At 33.5% G+C, this 14,337-nt stretch overlaps 2 protein-coding genes across 2 annotated transcripts; both read right to left on the bottom strand.

Annotated features, from left to right (window-relative positions):
• Nucleotides 1–6,551: 6,551 nt before the first annotated feature.
• Nucleotides 6,552–9,396, bottom strand: LOC131622287 (subtilisin-like protease SBT1.2). Its single transcript, XM_058893312.1, has one exon. The coding sequence runs from the start codon at nt 9,121–9,123 to the stop codon at nt 6,712–6,714; it is 2,412 nt and encodes an 803-aa protein (XP_058749295.1). The 5' UTR covers nt 9,124–9,396; the 3' UTR covers nt 6,552–6,711.
• Nucleotides 9,397–11,057: 1,661 nt separating this feature from the next.
• LOC131622313 (xyloglucan galactosyltransferase MUR3-like) lies at nt 11,058–14,119 on the bottom strand. The gene has a single exon (XM_058893338.1). It carries the CDS (start codon nt 13,797–13,799, stop codon nt 12,018–12,020), a length of 1,782 nt encoding a protein of 593 aa, XP_058749321.1. The 5' UTR covers nt 13,800–14,119; the 3' UTR covers nt 11,058–12,017.
• Between the last annotated feature and the right edge of the window lie 218 nt (nt 14,120–14,337).

Raw genomic sequence — 14,337 nt, forward strand, 5'->3', positions numbered from 1 at the left:
CGGACCGGTCAGACCGGAAATCGGACTGGTCACCGGTCTAGTCTGATTGTTAGACTAGATATGTTATTGAATCGGTGAGACCGGAAGTTTTAGAAAATCGATAGTTCAAATGCATGCTCTCTTTTTTTTCGCACAAAACGATGCAGTTTTCATATATGTTTTTTAAAAAATATAATTAAAATATAGTTAGACTTTATTCAAATCTTATTTGAAACAATTTTTCCTGTTTACAATTAGACCTGATTTAAAATTTATTTAAATTTATAATTTATATTATTTTGTTGTGAGTGATGATTATATTTAAAATTTGAATGTAAAGAATAAACATGTGAAATTATGATATTTTAAAATTTTAAAATTTTGTCCGTGTTTTGATAATTTTTTTAGAGATTAAGTCATCTGGTTCGACCGATTTAATAAATATATAGTGTTGTAATAGAGACCGGTTTATTCAATCGAGTTATTCGATTTAATCTGATTTAGTCATGCAGTTCGACCAGTGACCCAATGGCCAATACCCTCACCGGTATGATGACCAGTTCGATTTTTAAAACGCTATATGAGTTTGCTAACATACACCCATATATATATATATATATATATATATATATATATATATATATATATATATATATATATATATATATATATATATATATATATATATATATATATATATATATATATATAATTAAATAGCTAATTAAAACAAAAACTTTGTTAACTAAAACCAAAAAAATATATAAATTAAATAACAATAATTTTATATCTAAAATTGTTAAATCACTTACTCCCTCCGTCTCATAATAATAAGTGTTCATTTGTATTTTTTTATGTCTCAAAATAAATGTATCTTTTGAATATTGAGATAATATTTTATTTTTACCACTACTATACCGATATTTATTAATTTTCACGCTTTCAACTGCTCCACTAACAGGACCGTCTCAAACAATTTAGAGACCCTATTCTAATATGTTTAAAAAAATTTAAAATTTCCTACATATTAATAACATTAAGGTTTTCAACAAAAAATTGTGATTTTTATCCAGATTTTCAATTTGAAGTTAAATTAACTTATCAATTTTTTTATGTTTCTCATATTCAAAGTTAAATTTTCTAATTTTAAGCGACAATTTAAGAGCAGTTAATTAATGAAAAATGAAAAGAAGGAAAAGACATTAAAACCTAAGTTTTTTTAGTTTTTTTTCTTTCAAATTCATAGTAGTAAAATTTGAATTAAATAGACAACGTTAAAGTTGAATCAATAAATACAATTAAGAGATAATTAACAATTATTAAATAAAACTACAAATTAGAAATTAACAATAAAAGGGAAGGAAGTAATAATTAAAAGTAAATTTATAAAATAGAAATAATAATTTTTTTTATTATAATGTATAGTATACACTTGAATTTTTAAATTAGAATATCTATATATAATAATAAAATATAATATTATTTAAAAATATAAAAGACCAATATTTTACAAGAGTACCTTATATTTTAACGAAATCATGCAATACATATTAAATATTCAATTTTAAAACATAGTAATAATAAGTTTAAAGAAGAAATAGGGGTGGAAATAGGCTACGTTAGACTAGGCTTTATAAGGCCTGGGTCTAACCTACGATAAACTTGAAAGGTCTGAATCTGGCTTGTGGCCTATAATAGACTCTCTTTTTTTGCCTAGCCTGACCTTTTTAAAAGTCTGGCCTAACCTGAAAGCGTATTTAAAAACATATTTTTCATTATGGTTTTCAATTAATCCATATTAGTTAAGAAATCTTATAAGTCGTCCTATATATGCATATATAGGTCGGCCTATTTAGCCTTTGTTCTAATATATATGCATATATAGGCTTGTCTATTTAGTCTTTTTTCTAATATACATGCAAATATAGGCCGATCTATTTAGCCTATTTTTAATATACATGAAAATATAGGCCGGCTTATAAGGTTACATAGGCTTTTTTAATAGTCTAAGTCTGGCCTATTCTATTAAATAGGCTTTTAAAAGAGCCTAAGTCTGACCTTTTTGTTAAATAAGTTTGGTCTGACCTGGTCTTATATAGGCTAGACCATAGGTCCTGTGGGCCTGACCTATTTCCACCCTAATAAAAAATGACATATTAATTAATTGACGAGAAAGGAAATAATTAAAATATTGAATAATATTATCAAAATATAAAAGAAGGATAACAATTCACAATTTTTATACATATGTGTATTACATATTACTAATAATAAGAATTAATTATATAATCTTAATCTTTAAAAAGTTTTGATAGAAAAAAATAGAAAATGAAACGTGTATGTGTATATGCTATTAGTTATTGGTTGAATTTATTATGTAGTTTTATTATCTACTGCAGTCTAAACAAAAGTTGTGTAAAAGATCAAAATTATTTTTAAATGAGTGTCTTATTTGGAGGTCCCTCTAAGTTTAGAGGCTCTTGGACCAGACTGCAAAGGTCAATAACCGGCTCTGTTTATTATCTATTCATTATCTATGATAAATAAGTGTATTTTAATAAATGATATTGATTTTATCATTAAAACCAGCATATATAATAATTATTTTAAGAACTGCACAGAGCTCAAATAAGACACTTATTATAAGACTGAGTGGTACTAGTTTTTGGTGACAAAATGAAGGATAACTTTATAATTTTAAGTGTCAAAGATAACTTTATAATTTCTATATGGTTTAATATCCTTTTTGTTCCTTATAATTGTTTTTAATTCAGGTTTCAGTTTGGTACCGTAACTTTTACAACAAAAAAAAGTACTGATTTGATCCTTTTAATCCAGAGCCTCTAAAGAATTGTTGGAAGAAGCTTTTAAGTTAAAGAATCTCGAGCTCACCTTCTAGTTCAGAATCTCCACTCAAAGAGACAATTTATTGAGTACCTGTTAACGAAAAAAGGGAACACTAATCATAATTGATTCCTATTGTCATAGGGGAGCTCTATATTTATAGAATTTTGTCTCATCTTAACAAAAATACATGAGATGCTTCAAGGAAAAAGTTTGAGTTGAAGGAAGATACCTTAAAGTATGAGATCGAAGGCAGTAAAGTGAAGAAGAAAGGTTGAGGAAGGTCGAAGCTTTGAAGCTTTAAATGTATGACCCCCTAGTAAAGTAAGACCCACTTATTCTACTTGCTCCACTCGGCCCAAGATATAAATACAAGTATAAGAGATATAAATATAGGGACCCCTAGGTCCAATGTATTTGAGATTAGCATCACCAGATCTAGATCTACGTCTCTAATTCGAGATGTGGCGATATCAAAGCCTCTGATCCAAGAAGTTGCATCATTGAATAACGCATAAAGCTTCGTTCCATCGTAGCTTCTACAGTCTCATCCATTTATATTTCCAGAACAAAAAAGAATTTAAAAACTAGCTTAGATTATCTACTTTTGATTTGAATCAAGGTTCTTCTTGCCTCAAATCAAAAGACATTGTGATTTGATTTATGAACTTTTGACTCGAATCATGATCAAATATATTTTTGAAAATTAGCCTTGCTTCAAATCAAGCAATTGCTTTAATCAAATTATAAGTGTCAAATCATGATTCAAACCAAAACATGTCATTACCAAAATTTATTACCTTGATTCGATAATTATTTTCATTAAATCAAATCATAATTTCATGATTGAACTAACTAAGTATTCATTTTCTTTCACCTTTTGTGTCTTCATCTTCGCAAGTTGTAGGAGTTTTCACTGGTTGAGCCGCCGACGAATTAGGGTTTGGAGGTGACAGAGGCACCGCAACTTTCGGACGCCCTTATCCCCGCTTCGCCATCTAACCACCTTATTATTGTGGTATCGGATGTTATACACCTGGCTTATATTTGACACGTTATCGGGTTCCTTCCATTCAATATGGCAAGTATATTTTTCGGTTGGACAAGATTCTAGGGCATGTCATTAATACATGTGTTCTCTTCCGGATTGAGCTGACATACACTAGGATGACCTTGTAATTTTGTGCACAAGTCATGGTTATGCAAGCCACAAATAACACTAAATTTCCACTTCTTACTAGCCAACATGTAACCATGAATTTTAAATGGACACTCGCATTTTCTAGTATCTGTGTCGTCTGTTTTAAACTTCCTTAGAGGATGATGGTATTTCCCGCTTCTTTCGCACAACATTGTTACAAAAGTGTTTCTTCTTGCCGTACCATTATCCAGTCTTCCTATTACCACACAAAAACTAAAGTTATTTGCATTTCTATGTATCCATGTGAGCATGCTATCGCGATCCTCAAACTCTTGCTTGTTATTAAAGTCACCACCGACATCGACCGCCTTTACGACTACCCCCTTCAACCTTCGGTGAAACATCGACTAAAGGAACTAATTCTCTTGAGATATTATCGGGGCGCACCATACCTATTTGTAAATAATAACAGAAATAACACAAAATCATAAGACTGCTAGAAAAAATAGCACAAACATGTTCCGTAGATGCACCTCCAGAACGTGTTCATCTTCAACATGTTTCGTAGATGTACCTACGGAAGCAACGTTATATTTTTTGATGCATAATGTTAGCAATGCAATAGACAAAGATGAATATATATACCTGAAATTCAGTCTTATCTTGCTCCCTTTGATTTGTTGCACCAAAAAAATTGAGTTTTGGAGTGAAAAAGATATTTATGATGTAGGGTTTTTAGGTTGTTGAGAAGTGAGTGTTGAAGAAGAAATGTAACAATGAGAGAGTGATCAGACAGGTTCAAAGTATTGTAGATGTTTTCGTAGGTACTTCTACGAAATATTATGGCGCTAAGATATTCCGTAGATGTACCTACGGAACAATTCATGAACTGAATTAATTTATATTTGTTTCCAACTTACACTGATTTAAAATACTTTCGTAGATGCACCTACAGAAAAAACAAAAATTTTTATAAAAAAAAATACTTCCAAATATATATCTACGAAAACATGAGACATTACTAAAATTTTGTCATTTTAGGGGTGCCTAAGAATATTAAGGGGTGTAATAAGATATTCTCTTTAAGAATTTATTCTTATTTTAAGAATCTATTTAAAAGAGAGGGAATCAGTATTCATTTTGAAAAAAATATTCTAACAATACTATAATTACTGCAACTAAATATATACCCTCAAATTTCAAAAATAAATTATGTTTGAATCCAAACTCTGATATATTTTCTTGGAATCATATCAACAACTCATATGATTCCAAGAACTAAGAACTTTAACTATTATGAGAACTGAGAACTTTTAATAATAACCATACGATTTAAAATCAATGCCTTAGATTTCACTCAAATTTTAAGACACAATAATTAATACATAGATTCTAATTTAAATACATATCACACCAATGCAAATCTCAGCATTGATTTTAAATCGTATGGTTATTATTAAAAGTTCTCAGCTCTCATTATAGCTAAAGTTCTCATTTGATACGTCCCATATATATATATATATATATATATATATATATATATATATATATATATATATATATATATATATATATATATATATATATATATATATATATATATATATATATATATATATATATATATATATATATATATATATATATATATATATATATATATATATATATATATATATATATATATATATATATATATATATATATATATATATTGAAACGAATGTCTTTAATGCCAAAGTAATTTTTACAAAATTTTACAAGATAGGCCACTGTCATTTAAACTAGAAATGTCATTTGAACTAGAAATATGATAGAATATGGAACACTCTTTTAACTCTATTTATTTATATACTTTACTACTATATTCTTCATATATGAACAAATAAACTAAAAATAAAAACAATTTTCTTTATTTCTAATATATGAGTATCAATAATACATGAGAATAAAAAAAAAACCCAAATAATATCTTTTAAATTTATTTATAGCAAAATCCTCTTTTTTATTGGTGTTTAATTCATATTATCGTAACAATTATAATATATGAGTATCATATTTGTTCCAACAAAAATTTTAATATGATTAAAATTCAATATAAAACAAAATTTTACAACCGCTCATGGTCTCAATCTAGTTAACATATTATAATAGACTATTTGCACTTGTTGGATAAACAAATTGATTTTGGTATGTAATGGTAAACTCACATGCATTGATAGTTCATTTGTCATTTATGTTGGCATGTTTTTAGAAACCATGGGTTTAAATGGTTTTAGTTGAATTGATATTTGTGTACATGCATTCTCATTAAGTTGCAGAAGTCTTATAGGACACAACAAACTCTGTTGAGGTACATAATAGAGTTGTTTAATATTAGTGTACATGCACTGGATTGTTCTTTTTTACATGCATTGGCCAAAACTTTATAAATATTAGTCATATACACAAATTGGTTACTTTAATGGTATATCTTCTTTTCTGTTGATGGATTTGAATAAGAAGGTTAGAACTTTTGTGAGTAAAAAATATATATAATACTGAAAACAAGTTAAGAAGAGATTGTTTTTCACTAAAAATTGGCAAGACCAATTATTTAACCATTATATATCAATTTATTTTTCTCTAGTACAACTCCTATAACAAAGTTTAGCATAAACTTTGCAACTAAACATAAATAAAACAATGAAACCAATGCAACAATGATAACAAATAACTTAGTAATAATGGTTATAGCTTTCTCCTTGCTACTTAGTCTTCCAAGTTACTACTATTGGGCTTCTAACTCTGTAAGAACCATTTTGTGAGTGTATCCATGTCAAATGTCCTTCTGCAAAGTTAGTGGTAACCCTTTTTCTTGATATAAACCAAACTTTGTAGCTCAAGCTTTGATTTTCTTGTTTAAATACTAGCTTCTTTGGTTTCACAATCACTTTCACTCCTTGAGGTGCTACAACTTCCACTGAGTAGATGGAGTTAGGATTTCCTACATTTGTTACTCTCCTGCTGAACATTTTTCGCTTCGTTCCGTCTTTAAAAATCACTGATATTGAGGGATAGTTAAGGCTGAAGCCTCGATTCTTCTGCATGATTGCATGGCAGCTAATGTTTCTGTGTGTGATGCTGAATATTTCTGAGTTTGTGTAACCAATGCTGCAAAGATGGTTGACGTAATCGTTTGGTTTGATATCGTATATCAGTCCGGGATTTAATGCTTTATGTGGATTCACATTTCCGGATCCCATTGCGAAGGATGTAGCGGGTTTGTCTTCGTCGAGTATTGGTTTTCCTGTATGGTCTATTACGTCTGCGGTTGTCATGATTGCTGATTTGATAGCTGCAGGGCTCCAGTTTTGATGCGCAGAACGGATAAGAGCCGCGATTCCGCTGACATGAGGACATGACATCGAGGTACCTGACATGACAGAGAAGTTTACTCTTCTTTTGTCTTCTGGTAAGCCTGTTGGACCAAGATTCTGAGGCCATGCAGCAATGATGTTGACGCCTGGAGCTATGACATCTGGTTTAAGGATTGAAGGGTTTGTGAAACTTGGTCCTCTGGCTGAGAATATTGCTACTGTTGGTGCTCTAGACTTCCCGATTACAGTTCCTCCGAATTCGATCCTAGCAAGTGGTTTTTTTGTGGAGTTTATGTAAGCTTTCAAGGTGATTGATTCGTCAAATCCTACCAATGTTGCTGGCAAGAGATGAACATCAACGGAATCTTCTTCTAAGTTTAGCTCTGTGTTTGTTAAGATCATAGCAGCACCACCTGCTTCCTTCACAGCTTCACCCTTTTCTGATCTTCCGTTGACACCGCGGTCGCATACCACCATTTTGCCTTGAACTTGGTCTTTTGGAAGAGAGCCTTTGAGGCAAAATTGACTCTCACTATCTCCACCAGATAGGTAAACCAGCTCAAGTACTTTGCTTTTGCTTGCCATTCTGTTGTTTACTGGATACATGGATTCTCCGTAGAGAATTTTTCCGTTCGCCATGCGAACTATAGCAGGGAATTTCCTGTCAAGTGTGCTTGCACCAATAGTGGCAATCCAAGGAGCATCATTGGCAACAGACATTGCCATTGGACCATTGTTTCCCGCTGCGCATATAACCGAAATTCCTTTCTCCATTGCTCTAAAGCTTCCAACTGCAATACTGTCATCATACAGAGGCACTGGAAAACCACCTAGAGACAACGATAGAACGTCGACGCCGTCTCTGATTGCCACATCCAATGCAGCCATGATGTCAGAGTTATAGCAGCCATTGAACCAGCAAACTTTGTATACTGCAATGTGAGCACCTGGAGCCATACCTCTTGCCACACCGTTGGCGTAACCGAAAACACTCGCCATTGGCACCGGAACTCCACCAGCGGTAGATGAAGTGTGTGTTCCATGTCCAGAAGAGTCTCTTGGGGAGAGATATTCTGGAATTCTTGTAGGTGATACTGCAAAATGGCCTTTGGTGAAGTACCTTGCACCAATGAGTTTCTTGTTACAATTGGAAGAGTTAAAGGCTTGGCCTGATTGGCATATACCTTTCCATTTCTTCGGAACAGGAGGCATATCGTGATCAATGAAGCTAGGACTCTCTGGCCAAACTCCGGTATCAAGCACACCGATTATGGTTCCACGGCCGAAACCAGATTGATACCAACCATTTTCTCTAGCAGGACTGAGTCCTAAGAATTTATAAGAATATGTGGTTTGAATCTGGAGATTCCTATCAGGCCTAATGGAGATAACATCAGGAATTCTTTGTAAATACTCAATCTCAGCCTCGGTTAACTGAGCTGCGAAACCGTCCATAGCGGAACGGTACGAGTATAGTAGGCGCGAGGAAGGGTCTTCATCAGATGAAATGGTTTGTTGTATGAATGATAGATGCCATTCAAGTTTGTTGGTGAACATAGACTTGGTTGTGCCATGAGGGTGTAACTGAACTATGTAAGTTGCAAGAGTTTGTGCATGAATGGTGAGAATGAGAAGGGAAAGAGTGAAGAAAAAGAGTTGAAATTTGGACTCCATTGATTTTTGTTGTAGTAGTAGTAGGAGAAGAAGAAGAGTGTGTTGTGTGGTGCATGATTTTGTGGGTGAATTGTAGGGGTATTTGAAGGTGTTGAGGAAGAATTCAAATATGAACAAGTTAAGCATTTGTTGAAGACTGAGGAATATGAAGCTCGTGAAATATAAGAGCTCTTCATCACGAGTTTCCTTTGTTAAGAGAGAGAAAAAACCAGAGAAACTGAAATTTAGTAGAAATCTAGGAGCACACAGACTGTGTCACGAGATGTTTTGCTTAGTTTTAATATATGACTTAGTAACCGTTATTTTCAAATATTGTGAAATCAATGTTATTAGTTACTATGTTAATGAAACAAATAGCATTTGGATAAGATGAGAAGGGTCTCTATTAATTTAATCAATAGATTCTAATTTTGATTCAATCCTGAGTATGCAGCAGTCCGGCGTGGCAAAACAGGTACACTCCACCGGACATTGTTCATTTTGTCCACATTTTTTCACGGGACAAGTCAAAGTTTTAGGTCTGCGACTGCACCCTTTAATATGATCCTTGTCCCGTTTTTTTTTCAGACGCGGGTATTAGCATAATATTTTGTAATTTTAAGCTTTAAAAGTGTTGTGTCCGCAGGGCCGCTCCACCCCACACTCAATTTTGTGTGGGACAAGACAAAGTTTTTGGTCTGCATCTTCAATTATGTCCGCTCCACCCCACACTCAATTTTGTGTGGGGCAAGACAAAGTTTTTGGTCTGCATCTTCAATTATGTCTGCTCCATCCCATTTTTTTTTCTTTTTTTATTTTTGCGGGGAGGGCATAAACGAGACTGACATGTCCGTTTGTCACTCATACATACATATGTTAAATCTCTTGAAGAAAAATATTTGTCGTCTACTGTGATTCTTTCTGATTAGAAAAATAAGTTCGCTCAGGGAGGATGTCCAGTTAATAAATAAAAAAATAGTACTATGTTAATGAGAGTGAGAGGAGCCAAAAGAATGAGTGTTCAATCAATCATTTATTAAACATGTACGCTCCTTAATTTGCTATGAAATTGAAGACATTAATGTAGGACTGACTAAGGAGACATTTGCAGTAGCTACACAAGTATTACATGAGTGGATGCATGAGATGTTATCTAGTCATGTTTTTTTTATTTCACTGTTTGTTTATTCATACATGTGTACTCAATCTATTCATCTAGGAAAAGAGTTTTAACTTGTTATTTTTTAGCAACAAAAAACATTTAGGGTTGTTGTTTTATTTTATGTGACTACTACATAACTGGCCACGAATATGACCTCAAGTAAATAGCAAAACAAAGTTTCCATACATATATGCTACTTAGAGGAATTAGTTTTGTAACAAAAAAATGAATTACAGTCAGAGATATTTTTTTTTGAAATTCAATTCAATAGAAATAAATATGTAACATTCCTGGGTTTTTTTTTTTTTTTAAAAACAATTTTTGAACATCCTTTTAGATGATAGAATGATAATCTTCATAATATTTTGGTAGGCAATGCATCCTTATTTTCCCTCAAACTCTATAGAAAACCAAAAATATTATTTATTAAATATGGATGCATCAAATATACAAATATATGGATAATGTTATTCGGATTCATCATCTAATCTAATGACAATATTATATAATTTTCTTCTTTTATGGTGTTATCAAAAAGATATTGCAGACTAGCACGGATTTTGAAATTCGAATAGAACTTTTGTAATTGTACATTTTGAATGTTTCGGATGAACTTGAGTTTTTTTTTTATAATATGTAGTGCATCCAAATTTTGAAATCGGGTATTTTTGAAAATTCTATAGGATTTGAAAGCATTATTAAGGGTTCAATAAGCAACCCAATTTTGGTAGTCATATGGGCCTTGGCCCAAAAATAACTGCTCAAGACCAAATGGATTAGAGGATTTTATCCTCCACCCTCTCAAATTTAATCTGTCACCCCACATGAAATATATACTGAAATTTCCAAAATCATTTTCTACATATTCATGACCATTGTCATTTCTTGTATTGTATTGCCACGATTAAACACCAATTGATTAATGAAATTTTATAAGTTTTCTTACCTAGAAGAAAACATTTTACAAGACAGAAAGACAACAGCAAAAAAGAAGAAAGATTACCGGCAGACAGGAAATGTTTTATAAAATCAACTAGACAGAACAAAATAGTAACCTGGCAAATATTCAGCATAGCTATACATCACTAAGTGCTTGTTTGGCTTTGTTTGTATGCCCTTTGTCACATCCCAAAGCTTCATTTGACTTGATAACGAAGAAGCAGCAAACAGTAGCTTGTACTTGGACGCGAGTCCGAAGCTCTTTGGCCATGATTCCAAATACATACTAATAGTATATTTGGATTAGTGGTTGCATACAAATTATCCCAATGCACAACAAATGTGAATTCCCTGAAACTATATAATGGAGCTTATGCGTGAAAGTGCTATTTCAACGCAATTTTATAAAAATACACCACAGATCCAAACGTATGTCAGTAAATACTATCGAATCGATATCCAACTATTTCAGAGCACGTCAAAAGAAAATTTTGCAAAGAAACTCCTAGCATTATCTATACATACCTAAGCAGTCTGATTGATGCAGCTGCCATATTATCGAGTATAGAATTCAACAGACAATTTAACTATAAATTTGTTGATATTTCGTATATGAATCAATTGAACAAAAATGTCGGTATCAAGGGAAATTATTAGACCTTAAAAATACACCTAGAAACCACTATGGCAAATAATACAAAAAGCAGAAACTAGAAAGAATGTATATAACAAAACTGTAGCAAAGAGGGGGGTTTCAATGAGGAAGCCTACTCAGATAGTACAAGTTCTGCAATAAATTGATAGCAAGATCTCACTAACTATTTTGTAGCTGCAATTCTTGTTCTCCCTAATTCAGGGAAATCATTAGAATCTTGCTCTAGACAACTTTTTAGAAACCAGCAGCCAGAAGATTCAAATTTTACCTCACCGTGACAAATCATTATTGAGTTCTTTGCTCATTTTTCCAAGAATTTTTCGCAGCTTCAGCAGAGGAATCAGTGGATTCTCCATTTCCACCCTTAGGTTTAGAGAAGAAAGGATCCCATTCATGAGGGCCTACTTCACGCTGTCCCTCATCCAACAGTGCATATTTCCAACTATTCTCCTCAATGAAGTTTTCGTCGGTGCGACCTTCAATAATATCCTTCCTCAAATTGGTAACCTTATCAATCATGGCTTGCACAGAAACATCAAAAGCATCTTTTAAAGTCTCTAACTTAGATCGAGGATCAGCATACACTAATCTAGGAATCAAACTAATCACCTCCTCTCTCATTATCCTCACTTGCTCCACCGGTATCTGACTAAGCCTCTGCTCTATAGTAATCTTCCTCTTTCGAATATCATCCTCAGGAATAAATACAGAATACTTAGTATAATCCTTAGGTAGATGCCAGGTATATTGCGTATACGCTGAACCCGGATGGAAAAACACAGGTATACAACCAGCAAGCATTGAATCAAAAGCAGATCTTCTTGTATAGGAATCACCTTGAGGTTGAAGACAAAAAAGTGATCCCTGAAACATCTGCATTATGGAGCTAGGAGAATGACATTTACTTTCCCCAAAATCACACTCCAAAAGCTTCCCAACTTTAGAACTCCTACATTGCTCAATTATCTGACCCCTAATCGACTTCGCGTTACCCGGACGCGGCGCACCCGCAAAAGAAAAAAGCCATTTCCTCTCCAACTTCCTCATCCTCTCCTGCCAAAGAAACACATCCTCATCTTTTGCAGGATGGAAATAAGTAGGATAAGGAATCCCAAAATCATTGGCATTCCAAGGACTAGATTCAACAACAAGCATAGACATATTCTTAGCAGCAGGTAAAAACAAAAGCTTGTTCCCCCAATCCGTTTCCTCCTCAGACAATCTCCGAAAATCCCAAGTTATCCTCCCCGCAACAAGAAAATGATCTCTCCCATTCATGATTCCCCACTCCGGCCGCTTCGTCAACCAATCAACGAGATCAAGCGAAGCAGCGTCTCTCATAGAAATATTATAACCCCAAAGATACCGCGCAATGTCAAAGCCAGCATAAAACGGCACAAACACAGCAGCAGCAATGGAAGAGTCTTTAGTCAAGCATTCATACTGTTTCATTCTGTTTGCAAAAATGACATCAACAGCGAATTGGTTAGTGGCGTACCATCCTTTATCTGAGAAGACTCCGTCGATGTTTTCGAGAGGCGGACCAAGACCTGCATTGGTAGTGAACTTGCACATGTTGGTCCAGAGAGACAGTGTTTTGCAGTCTCGTAACATGTCTTGGTTGAACCTGGAGGGAAGATCATGGACGTAGATGTATCTACCTCCACATGGATCGGTTTTGTTGTTGGAAGTTGCAAGTGCTTTTGTAAAGGGGAATTTACTTTTGGGAGGGGTTTGTAGTGTTGACTCATTAGGAAAGCCAAATTTCTTTCTTGGAGGAGTCTTGAATTGGGGTAATGATGGTGGCGGTGGCGGTGGTGGTGAATATGGTGGTGGTGAATATGGTGGTGGTTGGAGGTTGAGGGGGATTACTTGGTGGTTTACGGTGGTGGTTAAGGTGGATTGGTGTTGATCTTGTTGGGGGAGGATGATGAAATGGAAGTAAAGGAGTAAGAGCCAGAAGAAAGCGGTGAGTACAGCGAGGAAGCAGATTCGGGAGGTTTGGGTTTTGGTTGTTGATTTCTCCATTTGATCTGGGAGGATGCCCGCCACAGGGCGCCGCCTCATTACATTACAGTCGGCGGTGGATTAGATTGAATTGAATTGAACCACCGTGAGAAAACCCTAGAAATTGAAAGAGGATTTGGGTTTGTAGAGTGAAGAAATTGGGAATGTGAAGAAGAAAAGGAATGAAGTTAGCTGGTATAGTAGAGATTGGTGATGCGCATTTTAGTAAACTGGGTTTGGTCGCAACTGTCGAATGTCGGTGGCCTGTTTGTTAACACACTTACCGTAATTAAGATTTGTTTCATAACATTGTATCAATCTTGATTTCCACAGGTGGTAACTTTTTCCAAGTGTAAAATATGGTGTATAGTTTGTTTAAGTTATCATCATCCTTCTATTTAATACTAACATATATGTAAATTAGTTAAATAGGGCAAATATTATAGATATTCTAATCTATCTAACACGTGCTTTCTACAACGTGTCGGTTTAAGGTAATAAAAGACAATACTAGCACACAGGAATGTGTTACTTACACACTCACTTGAATGAATGATTAAAGGGGAAGTTTGTAAAATTGTATTTCACCCTATGGATG

This window comes from Vicia villosa, unplaced genomic scaffold (genome assembly GCF_029867415.1).
Source record: "Vicia villosa cultivar HV-30 ecotype Madison, WI unplaced genomic scaffold, Vvil1.0 ctg.000029F_1_1_1, whole genome shotgun sequence".
Taxonomy (NCBI): Eukaryota; Viridiplantae; Streptophyta; class Magnoliopsida; order Fabales; family Fabaceae; genus Vicia; species Vicia villosa.